Source organism: Oikopleura dioica, chromosome XSR (genome assembly GCF_907165135.1).
Source record: "Oikopleura dioica chromosome XSR, OKI2018_I68_1.0, whole genome shotgun sequence".
Taxonomy (NCBI): Eukaryota; Metazoa; Chordata; class Appendicularia; order Copelata; family Oikopleuridae; genus Oikopleura; species Oikopleura dioica.
Genome location: NC_137294.1, coordinates 12,010,739 through 12,028,889, shown reverse-complemented (window position 1 = coordinate 12,028,889; position 18,151 = coordinate 12,010,739). Strand labels below are relative to the sequence as shown.

The 18,151-nt window shown below is 47.9% G+C and overlaps 1 protein-coding gene across 1 annotated transcript; it reads left to right on the top strand.

Moving 5' to 3' along the window:
* The first annotated feature begins 918 nt into the window (after positions 1 to 918).
* Positions 919 to 18,031, top strand: LOC145708457 (uncharacterized). The gene is made up of 3 exons (XM_081786128.1): positions 919 to 967; positions 1,020 to 1,252; positions 1,513 to 18,031. Exons 2-3 carry the CDS (start codon positions 1,062 to 1,064, stop codon positions 17,948 to 17,950), a joined length of 16,629 nt encoding a protein of 5,542 aa, XP_081642254.1. The 5' UTR covers positions 919 to 967; positions 1,020 to 1,061; the 3' UTR covers positions 17,951 to 18,031.
* Positions 18,032 to 18,151: the final 120 nt, after the last annotated feature.

Below are 18,151 nucleotides of genomic sequence, written 5' to 3'. Positions count from 1 at the left end.
TTTGTAGAGTGCTCAAGAAGCCGGTGCTGATCCTCTTGACGCGCGCGAAGGTCCGTCTTCTGATCCGCCTCTTCAACAGATCTCAGAAGACAACTTGAGCTATACTTAGCAAGAACCGACACAACGCCGATTCTTGATCCTCAAGGAGCTCTTACATTCTTCACGTGTCGCAATTCCATTCCAGAAAGATCTCCCTCCTTCAAATACCGAATCTCAGATTCCAAATCTCTCCAGTCTATAATAAAGTTAAAGTAGGTCAAAAGGGCTGTGTTCAACCCCTTTTATAAAGCACTTTTAGTTACTATTGAGCCAAGACAAGAAATATCTTTGCAAAAGATAAACCTAGTGACACCCTTAAATTTCAAAGCCTTAAGGAACAAACCCCCCCCTCCCCCCCGTCAACAATTTTCGAAAAATCTATTTTCGGAATTTCAAAATTTTGACCCCAGAAATGGATTCTACAGGTCAAAAAACGATTTTGAGGCTTCATTTTTTGGGGTCTATCTCGATTCAAACACCCTTAAAATCGCGTTTGAAAATTGGACTTTTGACGAAAAATGACGAAAAAGTCCCATATTCGCTAAAATTTTAGATTTTTATTGGTCAAAAAGTGCTCCGAACAAGTTTTAAAAAATATGGCTGTTTTAAAATTTTTGATTTTTTGAGGAAAATCGTTGGCGGGGGTCCTTAATGGACTAAGAAAGTCCATTAGAGAATTAAGATTTCCTAAAAATTATTCTTTTATTTTAAATTTTGTTGCTATTTAGATAAAAGCTTCTGGAAAATTCGCGGATGATTAGCCGATTTCCTAGAGATCCTGGAAGATGGGCGCTGCCTTCAAGGACTCTTGAAACCGAAGTTCGCGGAAATAAATAGCAGGATTCTGAGCATTTGGAATCAGTCAGTGTTTCTGACCCGAGGGTTTTATTTAGATAAAGCCCTTTTTTCTCACGCCTTTTTAGGAGTGGTAAGTAAAGAGATAGAATCGAGCCTGTTTATTTCTAACCACACTTGTTTAGTAAAACAAAAACAACAAAACAGACAAGCGTTTAAAACGCAGCATGGGGATGCTTAACCCCGCCAAGGTCCTTTCTCTTTGGACCATTCTGGCACCAGGAGTAACACCTGCTGAGAAGTCGGTTTACTCCGAGGGCTTCGACTCTGCTGAGCTTTTCACAGAGAAGAATCTCTGCCGCAATTTGCTTGCTCCAATCAACGGTGAAATCAATTGCTACGTCTCCGACTACGATACGTAAGTTCAGATTACTACTGCTTCAAATTGCGGTCCGAATCTTATTTTTTCAAAAAACTGAAACGGCGTCAGAATTAAGTACTTGTTACAAATATTTACCTTTTTTAATACTGCGACAAAAATTTGGTCGGAAAAAATTTGTTTCGTTACTCAGAGTTGGCCATTTTTTCATGTGATCTCTGGTACTCTGAAAAAATCAATAGGTTTAAGCAAAATAGTCTAAAGAGACTGGATAAGGAATTTTTCAAAAAATTTTTAAGAATTTGCACTGCACAATGTAACCGCGGATTTGTTTTCTCCGATGCTCTTGAGATCGAGAAAACATTTTCTTGTGCAAACGATCTCGGAATTTGGGATCCCGCTAGCGAGGTGCCAAGATGTATTCGACTCACACAGTGTCTTCGAGCAAAGATGGCTGCTGGTGCGGGTGCTCAGTCTCCACAGTGCGACGCACAGGGCGATTACGAGTCCAAGCAGGTAGACGCTCAAACCGGCGAGAGCTGGTGCGTCGATCCACAGGGCAAAGAAATCGCTAACACGCGAAGCACTGAAAATGTTGACTGCAGCCAGTTCGCCAAGATCCCATCAAGGCCAATGGTTCCCAACCACATGGATCTCGACGGTGCATGTGTCCACTGGGACGACGTTTGGTACAAGACCTTCGATGGACAGATCTACGGCTACGGAGCTGATGGTCCACTTACGTTGCTCAAGAGCCGAGATGGCCAATTCACCATCACCATGCTCCCGCTTCAGAACTTTGGATCAGACTCTCATGCTAAGCGATGGATCGAGTTCCGAAAGGGCGACAAGGTCTTCACTCTCCGATTCAACAACGGAAAGTTCGTCATTTCTTCAGAAGGACAGCTTCTCAGCGTCGGTGAAGAACCTCTCCGACTCGAAGGTGGCTTCGTCGCCACTTTTGATGGTGAATGGGTTTCGATCACAAACCCAGAGAACTACGGCAAGTCCGTTTTCATGTACTGTCCACTTTCTGGCTCACACTTCATCAAAACTACCAAGTCATTTTCTGATACTGAAGGTCTTTGCGGATCCTTCGATGGCGATATCGACAACGATTACCTCGCTAAGAACGGAAATATCTGTTCTGATTCTGTCGAGTTTGCTGAAACTTGGCAGATGACTTGCCCAGTCCGACCATACTGGAGAACTTTCAACACAGTCGGCGCTGAAAAGCGACAAGTTGAGTTCATCAACAATTTCGACGAAGCTATCAAGCTCTACGTTGTTACTATGGACGGCTCATGGGAGAAGATGGCCGACATTGACCAGTTTGCTTCTTTCAAGGCAAAGAAGACCTACTCTTCCGTCGCCTGGATCGCCACCACAAAGACAAACGAAATGCTCAAGCTCAACAACTACTGCGTCTTCTACGCTCTTGAGACTGACGAGGTCCAGCACGTTTCCATCACCGACGCCGAGCCAAAGGAAGGCTACGCTGTTCACTACGAGAAGATGTGCAACGCCATCGCTCCAGTCAACGGTCACGTTGAATGCAAGGTTTTCGGTGGATTGAAGATGTGCGCTGTCAACTGCGACAACGGATATCAGCACGGCCATACCAGTCTCTACATCTGTAACCTTGAAACTGGAACTTGGGCTCCAGAACTTCCATACAATCAGCTCATCTTCCCAGCCTGTCACGACGGTGCTCGACGATGCACTGACATGGAAGCTCCAATTGGTGGCTCAATCACATGCTCAATCAATGACGAGGGACTCCAGATCTGCGTTCCAAGCTGTCCAGAAGGATTTGACATCAAGCCAAGCCCACCAATGTCTGGATACTACACATGTAACGACGGTCGATGGGGCACAAGCAGCACTCCACCAGCTTGTGTTGCTCGAGCAAACGCTGTCGATCCACGAGAAATCGGACAGGTCTCTGGTGTCTTCACCAAGGGTAACGTTCCAGCAGATCAGACAGGCTACTGCATGACTTGGGGTCAGCATCATTACCGAACTTTCGATGGAAAAATCTACCGATTCCGAGGCCAGTGTAGCTATGTTCTTGCCCAAGATAAGCTTACAGGCTCTTTCTCTATTCACATCAAGAACGACGGTGAATGCGACGGCACAGGAAAGTGCACTCGAGCATTGACCATCTTCATGAACGATGCTTCTGTTGACATCAGGCTTGACGAAGATGGCCAGCCAGCTGTCTTCACTGCTTCCAACGAAGCTGTTCCTCTCCCAACAATGATTTACGATCTTTCGATCCAGCGAATCAGCGACTACATTGTCGTTCGAGAAGCAATCAACGGCTGGTATCTCAAGTGGGACGGTGCCGAGTCTGTCTTCCTCCGAATGGACGAAGGTATGATGGGCCAGACATCTGGTCTTTGCGGTGTCTTCGACCGAGACCAAACCAACGACTTTGAAACTCGATCTGGCACTCTCGTGAAGACTGTTTCACTTTTCGCAAACAGCTGGAAGATCGACCAAAGCTGCCTTGATGCAACTGAAGAGGGCTATTGCAACATTAATGACGAGGCTTCAGCACAGAAGGCCACCGAAGCTATCATGCTTTGCTCTTATCTCCTTGATACAGAATGCAAGGATACTGTCGACCCACGACCATACTTTGAGTCATGCAAAGAAGACGTTTGCTTTTCTTCCGGAAACAATACTGAAGAGTGGATCTGCAATTCCATGTCTGCTTACTTCAGAGAATGCGCTCGACACGACGTTCATGTCGACTGGCGATGCCCTGCTCGATGCGAGGTTCAATGCCCAGTTGGTCAAATCTTCAAGACTTGCGGATCAAGCTGCCCACAAACTTGCTGGGCTCAACAGTACAACTGCGACGACGATCACTGCATCGACGGCTGCCACTGCCCAGCTGGAACTTATCTCCATGATGGCGAGTGTCTTCAGCGAGGAGAATGCCCATGCAAGTTCGGCCATGACGAGTACGCTCCAAGGTCCCGAATCCAGCGAGATTGCAACCAGTGCGTCTGCGTCAATGGAGGATGGAAATGCACAACAAACGAGTGCGACGGTGTCTGCACTGCTATGGGAAGCCACTACACAACCTTCGATGGTGTCCATTACGACTTTGAAGGCGATTGCACCTACGTTCTTTCCCGTGGATTCGGTGATTTCACTTGGGAAGTTCTCATCCAAAATCATGATTGCTCTGGATCAGTTTGCGGCCGATCCGTCATCCTTCGAGTTAACGGAGAAGATGTCAAGCTCATCGCTGGAGGTGCTCTTCATGCTACCGACTCTGTCACTTCTCTTCCATACCACGGAGAGTACTTCGTTATTGAGAAGGTCACAACTATGTTCCACAAGGTCACACTTGCTAATGGTTTGACCATCTTCTGGGACAAGACCGATCGAATCTACCTTCGAGCTCCAGCTTCAATCAAGGGATCTGTTTCAGGTCTTTGTGGTAACTTTAACGACGCTCAATCTGACGAGTTCCGAACACCAGAAAACGACATTGAAGCTAATGCCGTTGAGTTTGCTCTCAAGTGGCAGGCAACAACATGCGACAGCGCTCCTCAGCGAGTTCCCATGAACGCCTGCGCTCAGTTCGCTAACCGACGAGGTCACGCTCAAAAGATTTGTGCCTCAATTTTGTCCGGACAATTCGTCCAGTGTCACGAACTCATTGATTACGAAGCTTACTACTCTCTTTGCATGCAGGATTACTGCAAGACTGGTGATGAGAAGAGTGCTTGTACAATCCTTTCCGACTACAGCAGCGCTTGCGCAAAGAACGGAATTATTATTGATGGTTGGAGACAGAATTGCACTGAGTGCAATGTAGAATGCCCACATGGTATGGTCTTTGCTGAGTGCGCCAAGAGCTGCGGACGATCTTGTGGATCTCTTAGCTACGCTGATGATTGCACAGAAGGCTGCGTCCAGGGTTGTACTTGCCCAGAAGGATCCGTTATGGATTACGACGGTGAATGCATTCCAATCGGAGAATGCCCATGCTACTATGAACAGAAGAAGTTCCTCGCTGGTGAATCTCGAATGCAAGATTGCAACATCTGCGAGTGTCACAAGGGACAGTGGTTCTGCACTGACAACGAGTGCGAAATCGAAGAGACTTGTGGCATCAATGCTGAGCTCAACTCTTGTGTTCCAATCGATCCACTTACATGCTCTAACATGCATTTGAACCGAATTCCATTGAAGGTTGAGCATTGCCGAACTGGCTGCGTTTGTATGCACGGTTTTGTCTTGGACGAGACAACTGGAGACTGTGTCCGACCAGCTGATTGTCCATGCCATCATGGAGGAAAGTCATACAAGGAAGGCGAAGAGATGAAGAAGGACTGCAACCATTGCCAGTGTGTCTCCGGATCCTGGGAATGCACAGATCTTGTCTGCCCAGGCCATTGCCGAGCGTATGGAGACTCTCATATTACAACTTTCGATAGCCGAAACTATCAGTTCCAGGGTGCCTGTGAATACACATACGTCGAAACCATCCCAAGCGCCCATGCAAGCTTCCGAGTTACCGCTCGAAACGAGCAATGTGGTAGCCAGGGAACTGTCTGCACAAAGTCTATTACAATTACTTTGAATCAAGAAAACACTATGGAGAGGTCATCATTGCGACTTGTCCGAGGAAAGCCAATCACTCTCGAAAAGGGATCCGGATTTGACGTTCGATACGCTGGTTTGTGGGTTTTCATTACCACTGACGTTGGCTTGACCGTTCAGTGGGACAAGGGTACCCAGATGATCATCAAGCTTGACCCAATGTACAAGGGTAAGGTCCAAGGTCTCTGTGGCGACTACGATGATCGAGTAATTGATGATCTTGTATCTCGAGGTGGCATTGCAACTGCTAATGTTCTTTCCTTCGGTGATTCCTGGAGAGTCGATTCAACATGCCCAGACTCCAAGCATGTGAATGACATTTGTGAGACAAATCCTCATCGAAAGATCTGGGCTGTCAAAAAATGCTCAATCATCAATTCTGAGACATTCGCTGCTTGTCATGCCCACGTTGATCCATCATACTATTATGATAACTGCGTATTCGATTCATGTGCATGTGATTCTGGCGGAGATTGCGAATGCTTGTGTACTGCCATCGGTGCTTACGCTCAAGAATGTAACCGACACGGTGTTCATATCTACTGGAGAAACCAACAGCTTTGTCCAGTCCAGTGTGACGGTTGTCGATCATATGATCCATGTGTCAGCGCTTGTCCAAAATCCTGCGACAACTATCATAACTGGGCACAGATTGAGACAACTTGCCCAGATACATGCGTTGAAGGTTGCACTTGCGACGACGAGCATGTCATGTCTGATGACGGCAAACACTGCCTCCCAGTTGATGAATGCATTTGTATGGAAATTAACGGTGTTGTCTACGGTCACGGTGAAAAGATCGATGAGATGTCTGACGATTGTCGATCTTGCTTCTGCATGGAGGGCCACGCTCAGTGTCTTGGTCTTCCTTGTGGCAGCTCATGGACTGCACCAACGGTCACAACGATCTGTCCACCCGATGTTAAGTACGAGGGTATGGAGACAAAGCCATTCACTACAAAAACAGTCGATGAATGCCCAGAGGGCAAGAAACAAGAATGCTCATTCACATGCAACATGGTTTGCCATGCTTGGCGATCAGTCTTGGTACAGTGTGTTCATGACACAGATACTTGCGTTGATATTTGTGAAGATGAAAAGCCTATGCAATGTGCTTCTGGATATGTTTTGAATGACTTGAATACCTGCGTCAAAATGCAAGACTGTCCATGCATGCTTCCTTGTGGACAGACTCTTGCGCCAGGATCCCTTTACGATGACGAAGATGAGTGCAAGCGATACTTTTGCTGGCAAAACGATCTTAAGATTCAGGATATTCCTGGATGCTCCGCAAAGACAACCACAACAACAACCTCGACTACGACAACTTCTACAACAACAACAACAACAACGACCACTCACCCAACAACAACAAAGCCCACAATGAAAACAACTTCCTGGTCATGCCCACCAGTCTCTGAGCCATGTATCGATAAGGATGGCGAAGAACGACAATTCGGTGAATACTGGAACACAGCAAACTGTCATTACTGCATGTGTTATCAAGATGGATCTGTTCGATGCCGTCAGCTTGAATGCGACTCGCTTGGCGAATGCGAACCAGAACAAATAAGAGAGGTAAAAATGTCGAAGGATGGTTGCTGTGAAGTAGCAGAATGCCGAGCAGAATCATGCAAGGGAGAAGAATGTGATTTTGAGGTTCCATGCTGCGAATACTACGAAGATATCATCACAGTCCAAGCATCTGAGTGCTGTTGTCGATTTGAATGTGCTTGCAATGAATCAAAATGTGAGATTTTCAATGATTGCTATTGCGAAAGTGGATACACTCTTGAACTCAAGAAGCCGGCTGGTGAGTGTTGCCCTGTTCCAAGATGCGTACCTGATTATAAATCAACAACAACGACAACAACAACAACAACATCGACAACAACAACGAAGACACCTGATGAGACAACAACTACTACTACTCATACTGATTCAACTCATCCAACAAGGACACCATACATCCATATTGATCCAGAGACAACCACGAAGATGGATAAGACTATGACACCACAGACCACTTACACTCATGTCACCCCATCTTGTCCACCACTCTGCTATGCCAAGGACGGCAAGGAGTACCAGTATGGTGAACAGTGGACTGTCTCTAAGTGCGAGACTTGCTGCTGCCGAGCCGACGGCACAATCTCCTGCACAAAGAGCTCATGCCTCGACGTCTTCGTTACTTGCGATGAGACATGTGAGACTAAGGTCACAACTGACTTGGGTTGTTGCGTCCAGGAGAAGTGTATCCCTGATGACTGTGCCGATGTTGTCCAGCCACAACCACCAACCTGCGGTGCATGCCAGGAGTGCGTTGCCGTTCAGACTAAGGACAAGTGCGTCCCATACACATACACTTGTGTCTGCAAGGAGTGCCCAGATATGGGCAAGCTTACTTGCAAGGCTCCATACGTTGCCGTTGAATACTGGATGGATGAATGTTGCAAGGCTACTCGATGTTGCCACGGCACCACTGAGCCAACATGCCCAACTTCAACTCCACCAACAGCCACACCACCAACTATTGGCACAAGGACTACTCATCCATCTATGCCAACAGTGACACCACATACATCCTTCCCAACACCAACTCCACATATTGAAGATCCACATACTTACACTCATCCAACTCACACTACTCACTCTATGGGTACCAAGCCAACAGAGCCAACAGTGACACCTATGACTAAGCCAACAGCAACTCCAGCTACTCATACAACTACCGTTTGCACCACCACAACAAAGATGATGTGCATCGATACTGAGGGTAATCCACGAGCATATGGTGCCATCTGGAGCGAAGGCGATTGCAAGCGATGCTGCTGTACCGCTGAGGGCAAGCCTCAGTGTGTCGAAGAGAAGTGCGAGACACGAGAGTGCCCAGCAGGTACTGTTGAGACTGGCAAGTACGCTCTCACCAAGTGCTGCGACGCCCCAACATGCTGTCCAGACACAGACAGCTGCAAGGATGTTAAGTGTCCAGCAGTTGTTGTTCCACAATGCGAGGTCTACGAGGTCTGCAAGACAAGGACATCCAAGGACAACGAATGTTGCGAAGAGTTCTATTGCGAGTGCGACAAGAGCCGATGCTTCGAGCTCGATGATTGTGACTGCCCAGAAGGATACGAGCTTGTTGATACCATCAAGGGAGCTTGCTGCAACACACCAAAGTGTGTCAGGATCCAGTGCACAACAACCGTTGCTACTCACACTCCACCAACTCAGACAACTGAAACCGTTACACCAACTCATACAACTACCACCACTATCTCCTGCACTCCAGGTAGCCCAACTTGTCCACCACCACCACCACTCTGTATCGATGATGAGGGTTGTGAACGACATTACGGCGAAAGCTGGAGCACAATTGAGGAACCATGCAAGGTCTACACATGCTACTCTGTCAACGACATCCGAGTGACAGACCGAAAGTGTCAGCAGACCGTTGCACCAAAGTGCGCCGATAACGAGTGCGAGTTTGTCCACAAGATCGATCAGTGCTGCTCTGTGACCACTTGTGTTCCAACCAGCTGCAAGGACGTTGAGTGCGACGAGACCGTTCCATCATGTAATGTTTGTGAGGATCTTGTCATCACCCCAACTGCCGATGAATGTTGCTGCAAGTACTCTTGCAAGTGTAACCGAGACAACTGTGTTCCAGTTGGTGATTGCCCATGCCCAGCCGGTTTCTCTGCTACACGATTCACTCCACTCGGAGAGTGCTGCGAGACCGTCAAGTGCATTCCAATCACAACTACAACAACTGAGTGCCCAACAGAAACAACTGATGCGACAACAACTACTACTACTCATACTGATTCAACTCATCCAACAAGGACACCATACATCCATATTGATCCAGAGACAACAACTAAGATGGATAAGACTATGACACCACAGACCACTTACACTCATGTCACACCATCTTGTCCACCACTCTGCTATGCCAAGGACGGCAAGGAGTACCAGTATGGTGAACAGTGGACTGTCTCTAAGTGCGAGACTTGCTGCTGCCGAGCCGACGGCACAATCTCCTGCACAAAGAGCTCATGCCTCGACGTCTACGTCACTTGCAATGAGAAGACTCACAAGAAGGAGACTACTGATTTGGGCTGTTGCATCCAGGAGAAGTGTATCCCAATTGAGTGTGCTGATGTTGTCCAGCCACAGCCACCAACCTGCGGTGCATGCCAGGAGTGCGTTGCCACTGAGACTAAGAACAAGTGCGTCCCATACACATACACTTGTGTCTGCAAGGAGTGCCCAGATATGGGCAAGCTTACCTGCAAGGCTCCATACGTTGCCGTTGAATACTGGATGGATGAATGTTGCAAGGCTACTCGATGTTGCCATGGCACCACTGAGCCAACATGCCCAACTTCAACTCCACCAACAGCCACACCACCAACTATTGGCACAAGGACTACTCATCCATCTATGCCAACAGTGACTCCACATACATCCTTCCCAACACCAACTCCACATATTGAAGACCCACATACTTACACTCATCCAACTCACACAACTCACTCTATGGGCACCAAGCCAACAGAGCCAACAGTGACACCTATGACTAAGCCAACAGCAACTCCAGCTACTCATACAACTACCGTCTGCACAACCACAACAAAGAACATCTGCATCGATACTCAGGGTAATCCACGAGCATACGGTGAGATCTGGAACGAAGGTCCATGCAAGCGATGCTGCTGTACCGCTGAGGGTGTTGATCCTCAGTGTGTTGAGGAGAAGTGCGAGACACGAGAGTGCCCAGCAGGTACTGTTGAGACTGGCAAGTACGCACTCACCAAGTGCTGCGACGCTCCAACATGCTGCCCAGACACAACCGACTGCAAGGATGTCAAGTGCCCAGCCGTTGTTGTTCCACAATGCGAGGCCTACGAAGTCTGCAAGACAAGGACATCCAAGGACAACGAATGTTGCGAAGAGTTCTATTGCGAGTGCGACAAGAGCCGATGCTTCGAGCTCGGTGATTGTGACTGCCCAGAAGGATACGAGCTTGTTGATACCATCAAGGGAGCTTGCTGCGACACACCAAAGTGTGTCAGGATCCAGTGCACTACCACCATTGCTACTCACACTCCACCAACTCAGACAACTGAAACCGTTACACCAACTCATACAACTACCACCACTATCTCCTGCACTCCAGGTAGCCCAACTTGTCCACCACCACCACCGCTCTGTATCGATGATGAGGGCTGTGAGCGACATTACGGTGAAAGCTGGAGTACAGATGATGAGCCATGCAAGGTCTACACATGTTACTCTGTCAACGACATCCGAGTGACAGACCGAAAGTGTCAGCAGACAGTGGCTCCAAAATGCGCCGACAACGAGTGCGAGTTTGTCCACAAGATCGATCAGTGCTGCTCTGTGACCACTTGTGTTCCAACCAGCTGCAAGGATGTTGAGTGCGACGAGACCGTTCCATCATGCAATGTTTGTGAGGATCTTGTCATCACCCCAACTGCTGATGGATGCTGCTGCAAGTACTCTTGCAAGTGTAACCGAGACAACTGTGTTCCAGTTGGTGATTGCCCATGCCCAGCCGGTTTCTCTGCTACACGATTCACTCCACTCGGAGAGTGCTGCGAGACCGTCAAGTGCATTCCAATCACAACTACAACAACTGAGTGCCCAACAGAAACAACTGATGAGACAACAACTACTACTACTCATACTGATTCAACTCATCCCACAAGGACACCATACATCCATATTGATCCAGAGACAACCACGAAGATGGATAAGACTATGACACCACAGACCACTTACACTCATGTCACCCCATCTTGTCCACCACTCTGCTATGCCAAGGACGGCAAGGAGTACCAGTATGGTGAACAGTGGACTGTCTCTAAGTGCGAGACTTGCTGCTGCCGAGCCGACGGCACAATCTCCTGCACAAAGAGCTCATGCCTCGACGTCTTCGTTACTTGCGATGAGACATGTGAGACTAAGGTCACAACTGACTTGGGTTGTTGCGTCCAGGAGAAGTGTATCCCTGATGACTGTGCCGATGTTGTCCAGCCACAACCACCAACCTGCGGTGCATGCCAGGAGTGCGTTGCCGTTCAGACTAAGGACAAGTGCGTCCCATACACATACACTTGTGTCTGCAAGGAGTGCCCAGATATGGGCAAGCTTACTTGCAAGGCTCCATACGTTGCCGTTGAATACTGGATGGATGAATGTTGCAAGGCTACTCGATGTTGCCACGGCACCACTGAGCCAACATGCCCAACTTCAACTCCACCAACAGCCACACCACCAACTATTGGCACAAGGACTACTCATCCATCTATGCCAACAGTGACACCACATACATCCTTCCCAACACCAACTCCACATATTGAAGATCCACATACTTACACTCATCCAACTCACACTACTCACTCTATGGGTACCAAGCCAACAGAGCCAACAGTGACACCTATGACTAAGCCAACAGCAACTCCAGCTACTCATACAACTACCGTTTGCACCACCACAACAAAGATGATGTGCATCGATACTGAGGGTAATCCACGAGCATATGGTGCCATCTGGAGCGAAGGCGATTGCAAGCGATGCTGCTGTACCGCTGAGGGCAAGCCTCAGTGTGTCGAAGAGAAGTGCGAGACACGAGAGTGCCCAGCAGGTACTGTTGAGACTGGCAAGTACGCTCTCACCAAGTGCTGCGACGCCCCAACATGCTGTCCAGACACAGACAGCTGCAAGGATGTTAAGTGTCCAGCAGTTGTTGTTCCACAATGCGAGGTCTACGAGGTCTGCAAGACAAGGACATCCAAGGACAACGAATGTTGCGAAGAGTTCTATTGCGAGTGCGACAAGAGCCGATGCTTCGAGCTCGGTGATTGTGACTGCCCAGAAGGATACGAGCTTGTTGATACCATCAAGGGAGCTTGCTGCGACACACCAAAGTGTGTCAGGATCCAGTGCACTACCACCATTGCTACTCACACTCCACCAACTCAGACAACTGAAACCGTTACACCAACTCATACAACTACCACCACTATCTCCTGCACTCCAGGTAGCCCAACTTGTCCACCACCACCACCACTCTGTATCGATGATGAGGGTTGTGAACGACATTACGGCGAAAGCTGGAGCACAATTGAGGAACCATGCAAGGTCTACACATGCTACTCTGTCAACGACATCCGAGTGACAGACCGAAAGTGTCAGCAGACAGTGGCTCCAAAATGCGCCGACAACGAGTGCGAGTTTGTCCACAAGATCGATCAGTGCTGCTCTGTGACCACTTGTGTTCCAACCAGCTGCAAGGATGTTGAGTGCGACGAGACCGTTCCATCATGCAATGTTTGTGAGGATCTTGTCATCACCCCAACTGCTGATGGATGCTGCTGCAAGTACTCTTGCAAGTGTAACCGAGACAACTGTGTTCCAGTTGGTGATTGCCCATGCCCAGCCGGTTTCTCTGCTACACGATTCACTCCACTCGGAGAGTGCTGCGAGACCGTCAAGTGCATTCCAATCACAACTACAACAACTGAGTGCCCAACAGAAACAACTGATGAGACAACTACAACTACTCCTTCAACTGGAGATCCAACTCATCCAACCTCAACTTACTCTACTCATCCAACATTCACACACCCATCGCATTCCGAAACATATCCGACACCTGATCCAAAGATCCTTACTTCAACAGCTCATACTGATATGCCAACTAAGCCAACGATGCCAACTCATCCAACTGAGACGACCTCCAATTTCATTACTGAGTTTTCATTTGTTACTCAAAGTGTCTGTATTGACGGTGATGGAAACGAGCGTTCTTTCGGTGAAGTTTGGTATTTGGATGATTGTACTACTTGCTGTTGCTCATCTGAAGGTGATGCTATCTGCCAGTCTATTCTCTGTCCAGATCGCGAGTGCGAGACCGGTTTTGTCGAAATCGGCCGCTACAATGTCGATCGCTGCTGTGATGCGCCATGTTGTTCAAGATGTACTGAAGAAACGGCGGGCGATTGTCCACAAGTTGCTGAGAAGACATGTTCATGCGTTGAGGATCAAATTCAGAAATTCAACTCCGAAGATTGTTGCTTTACTTATGAATGCGTCTGCAATAAGGATAAGTGCTTCAGGTTCGACCGAGAATGTCCAAAGGGATACATCCGTCAATTCGATTACATGGTTGACGATTGTTGCCCAGTGTACAAGTGTGTTAAGTCGACAACAACAACGACAACAACAACCACCACAACCACGTCAACAACAACAACATCGAAGACAATGACACCAAAGACGATGACTACACCTACTGAGTCAACCTGGACTCCAATGACAAAGACAACAACGACGACACCAGATCACACCCGAACACCAAAGATTCACATTGATCTTTGTCCTGGTGTTACTGATGATTCTAATTGTCCAAAGTCTTGCCCAGAAGGTCTCGTGTGCAGTGGATCTGAGTGTATTCATCCATCAAAATGCGCTTGTACTTACAATGGATTCATTTACGCTTCCGGTCAGGTTTGGACAAGTGACGATGGCTGTAAGACATGTTTCTGTACAATGGGTGAGGTCAAGTGCGATACAACTCCATGCGATATTGAATCATGCCCTGTTGGTTTTGCTCTTCGAAAGGTTGAGGGAAGCTGTTGCCCAACATGTGAGCCATGCATTAACAACTGTGTCGACGAGAATGACGGATACACTTACTTTGTCGGTGAGCAGTGGACGAATTGTGATTCTCCATGCGATACATGCACATGTAACGAAGATCTCTCCATCACCTGTACTCGACAGCAATGCTCACAAGTAATCCCAACTTGCAAGGCAAATGAAAAGGTTGTCGAGATCACTGGCGTGTGTTGCCCATCTTACAAGTGCATTTGTGACGAGTCATCTTGCGATGAAGAGAAGCCAGTTTGTGAGTCATACGAAAAGGTCGTTGAACTTGTTAGCAAGACTAGCTGCTGCTCTGAATTCGAGTGCCAGTGCGACTACGAAAAATGTGTCATCCCAACTTGTGCTGCCGATGAGATGCTTGTTAACTCTGGCAAGCTTAATCGATGCTGCGATAACTACGTTTGCAAGAAGAAGGGATGTGATTACAATGGCCAAACTTACATGTATGGTGAGATCGTTTCAAAGAGCGCTTGCACTACATGCACATGCCTTGAAACAGGACACGTCTCCTGCGAAGATGTTACCTGTGCCGTTGTCAAGCCAACTTGCGCTAACGGTCACGAGCCAATCGAGGTTCAGGGTGAATGCTGTGTCACTTACGTTTGCGGTTGTACTTGCTCTGGTTTCGCTGGAGTTGGTTTTACTTCATTCGACTCAACATCTTTCACATCTACGATCACTTGCACTGAAGTGACTGTTGCTCAGTCTAACGATGGTCGATTCTCCATTTCTGTCTACAAGAACGAGAACTCACAAGTTGACTACATCAAGATCTTCTCTGTCGACAGTGGAGTATTGAAGATTTCAAGGTCTGAAGCTATCCAACACATTCTTGGCCTCCAGAGTAACACTGTTGCTGTGGCGACAGGCAGTGAAGTTAATGCTGATGGATTCACAATCACTCGATCTTTCAATGAGATCCGAGCGTGCATTGGCGATGCTCAGCTTGCTTACACACCTTGTACTGGTGCTTGGTCTGTCACTGTTTCTGCATCATATGCTGGCCGAATGGAAGGTATCTGCGGTCAGTGCGACGGAATCAGCGAGAATGATTTCGCAACTGCTCAGTTCTCAACAGTCGAATCTGCCGTTGACTATTGGACAGTTTCAAGGAACGAAGAATGCGATGACATCGAAGAGTGCGAGGATACTCAGTCATGCGACACAACCTTCAGCGAAGTCTTCGATATTTGCTCACACGTCAACTCTGAGATCTATCAGACAGTCTGTAACACAGTCAATTGCGAGACCGGTCATATCACCACAACTGTGGAAGATCGAGTTGTCAACACTACTGTTGACTACACTTGCGAGAGTTACGCCGCTTACATTCGAGAATGTCAGCAGACAACAGAGTGTTTCGAGTGGCGATCTGCTGAGTTCTGCCCAGGACATTGCCCAGCCGGCATGGAATACCGAACTTGTGGTCCTGATGTCATTCGAACATGTGAGAACTACCTCACATACGAGTCATTGAAGATCAACTACAACTCTGAAGGTTGCTATTGTCCAGAAGGTCTCATCCTCAAGGATGGCGCTTGTGTTACATGTGATAAGTGTAAAGCATGCGTCGATGAGGACGACATCGGCCGACATATTGGTGAGATCTGGACCGACTGCACCAATCCATGTATCCAGCATACATGCGTTGCTATTGGACACATTGCTTCATCTCTTATCAACCAATGCCCAGCTCCAATCACCTGCCCAGCTGGTTGCACGAAGACACTCGTATCTGAGGATACTTGCTGCGAGTACTATGAGTGCTACTGCGAGGAGAAGGAATGCGACAAGGCACCAGTTTGCGATTGCGGAGAAGCACTTGTTGTTACTGGCGAAGACAAATCTGGCTGTCCAGAATATAACTGCGAATGTGACGAGAAACTCTGCCCAGCTGTGAACGATCCAGTCTGCGGACTCGGCGAGCGTGAAGAGATCAAGGTTAACGGATGTTGCGAATCAAAGATCTGTGTCTGTGATCCATCAACATGCCCAGCAATCACAGTGAAGTGTGGCCCACAAGAGAAGCTCGTCGCTCTCAACAGTGACGTCTGCTGCCCAGAATATGCTTGCATCTGCGACCTTACAACTTGCTCAACCACAGTTCCATGCTGCGACGAGCACGAAGTATTGAAGATAATTCCAGACGGCGACTGCTGCACAAAGTACGTTTGCGACTGCGACGAATCTCGATGTCCATCTGCTCCAGTTTGTAATGAAGGATTCAAGCTCGAAACAACCAAGACTGGTTGCTGCGCTACATACAAGTGTGTTTGCGATGAGAGCAAGTGCCAGGAGTCAGTCACTCCAACTTGTTCAAGCGACCAGAAGCTTCGATTGGTCTCAAGCTTCATTATCAACGCATGCTGTCCAGCGGTTAACACTTACGAGTGTGTCTGTGACGAGACTAAGTGTGCCAAGATCGATCTTGCTTGCGAGTCATACGAGATGATCGTCAACCATCCAGCTGCTGAGAACGAATGCTGCTCATCAGCCGAGTGTGTTTGCGATTACAGCAAGTGCCCTATGGCCAACAAGATGATGACCTGCGAAGCTGGAAAGTCTCTCAAGAACATTGAGCTCAACCCTTGCTGCTCCACTGTCCAGTGCGTCTGCGATGAGTGCATCATTCCAGATGAGTGCCCTAAGGGAACAATTGCTAGCGACTCTACAAATGTCTGCGGTTGCATCCAGCGAACATGCATTGCTGAGCCAATCTGCTGCATCGGCGACAAGACATACGAATGCGGTGAAACTTGGAGCAAGGATCTTTGCACAACTTGCACATGCATGGAAGTTTCCGAGGGAACATACAGCGCTGTTTGTCACGAGACAAAGTGCTCGACTTGCTCCGAAGGCTACATCATGATGCCAGTTGAAGGACAGTGCTGCGGCGAGTGCGTCCAGGAGAGCTGTAAATACAACAACAAGATGTACACTGTTGGCCAGACATGGTCTCCATCAAACGACCAGTGCTCAACTTGCTGCTGCGTCCGAGATCAGCTGACTGGTCAGGTCTACACCGAGTGCTCTTCCGTTCAGTGCCCAGAGTTCGACGAGACATGTCCACCTGAGTTCATCAAGACCTCAGAAGATGGCTGCTGCGTCACTTGCGAGCGAGAAACAACTTCTGGATGCGGCGTCAAGGTTGATTACACCGACTACGTCGAAGCTGATGGATGCATCTCCAAGGAGGTCGTCGAGATGACTCTTTGCTCTGGTGAATGTACTTCAACTTCCATCTGGTCAGAAGCCATGAACAAATACCATAAGCAATGCTCTTGCTGCACTTGCACCGAGACCGATACAAAGCTCGTCGATATGATTTGCCCAGACGGCTCATCATTCACATACGAGCTTACAGTCGCCAAGGAATGCAGCTGTATGTCTTCAGAATGCACTGACGAAAACTAAGAAAAACACGGCGAAGGGGTTTTTTTTCTCTTATACCATTATTCACTCTTTCTTTCTTTCAATAAACAAAATATGATAAAATTCTTGCGTCTTTTTTTTGTTTGCAAAGAAATTATTTTTTTTATTAGTGGACAATCGAAATCCGAAAAGGAAGCACTAACAGCATGTGCAAGTTCTTCCAATCCGACTTAGCAGAGAACT

Bases quoted from the DNA above. Each gene is read 5' to 3' on its own strand.
- LOC145708457 (XM_081786128.1), top strand. From the start codon at position 1,062: ATGGGGATGCTTAACCCCGCCAAGGTCCTTTCTCTTTGGACCATTCTG. The intron at 1,253-1,512 runs GTAAGTTCAGAT...AAAATTTTTAAG, and splicing joins TACGTCTCCGACTACGATAC to AATTTGCACTGCACAATGTA.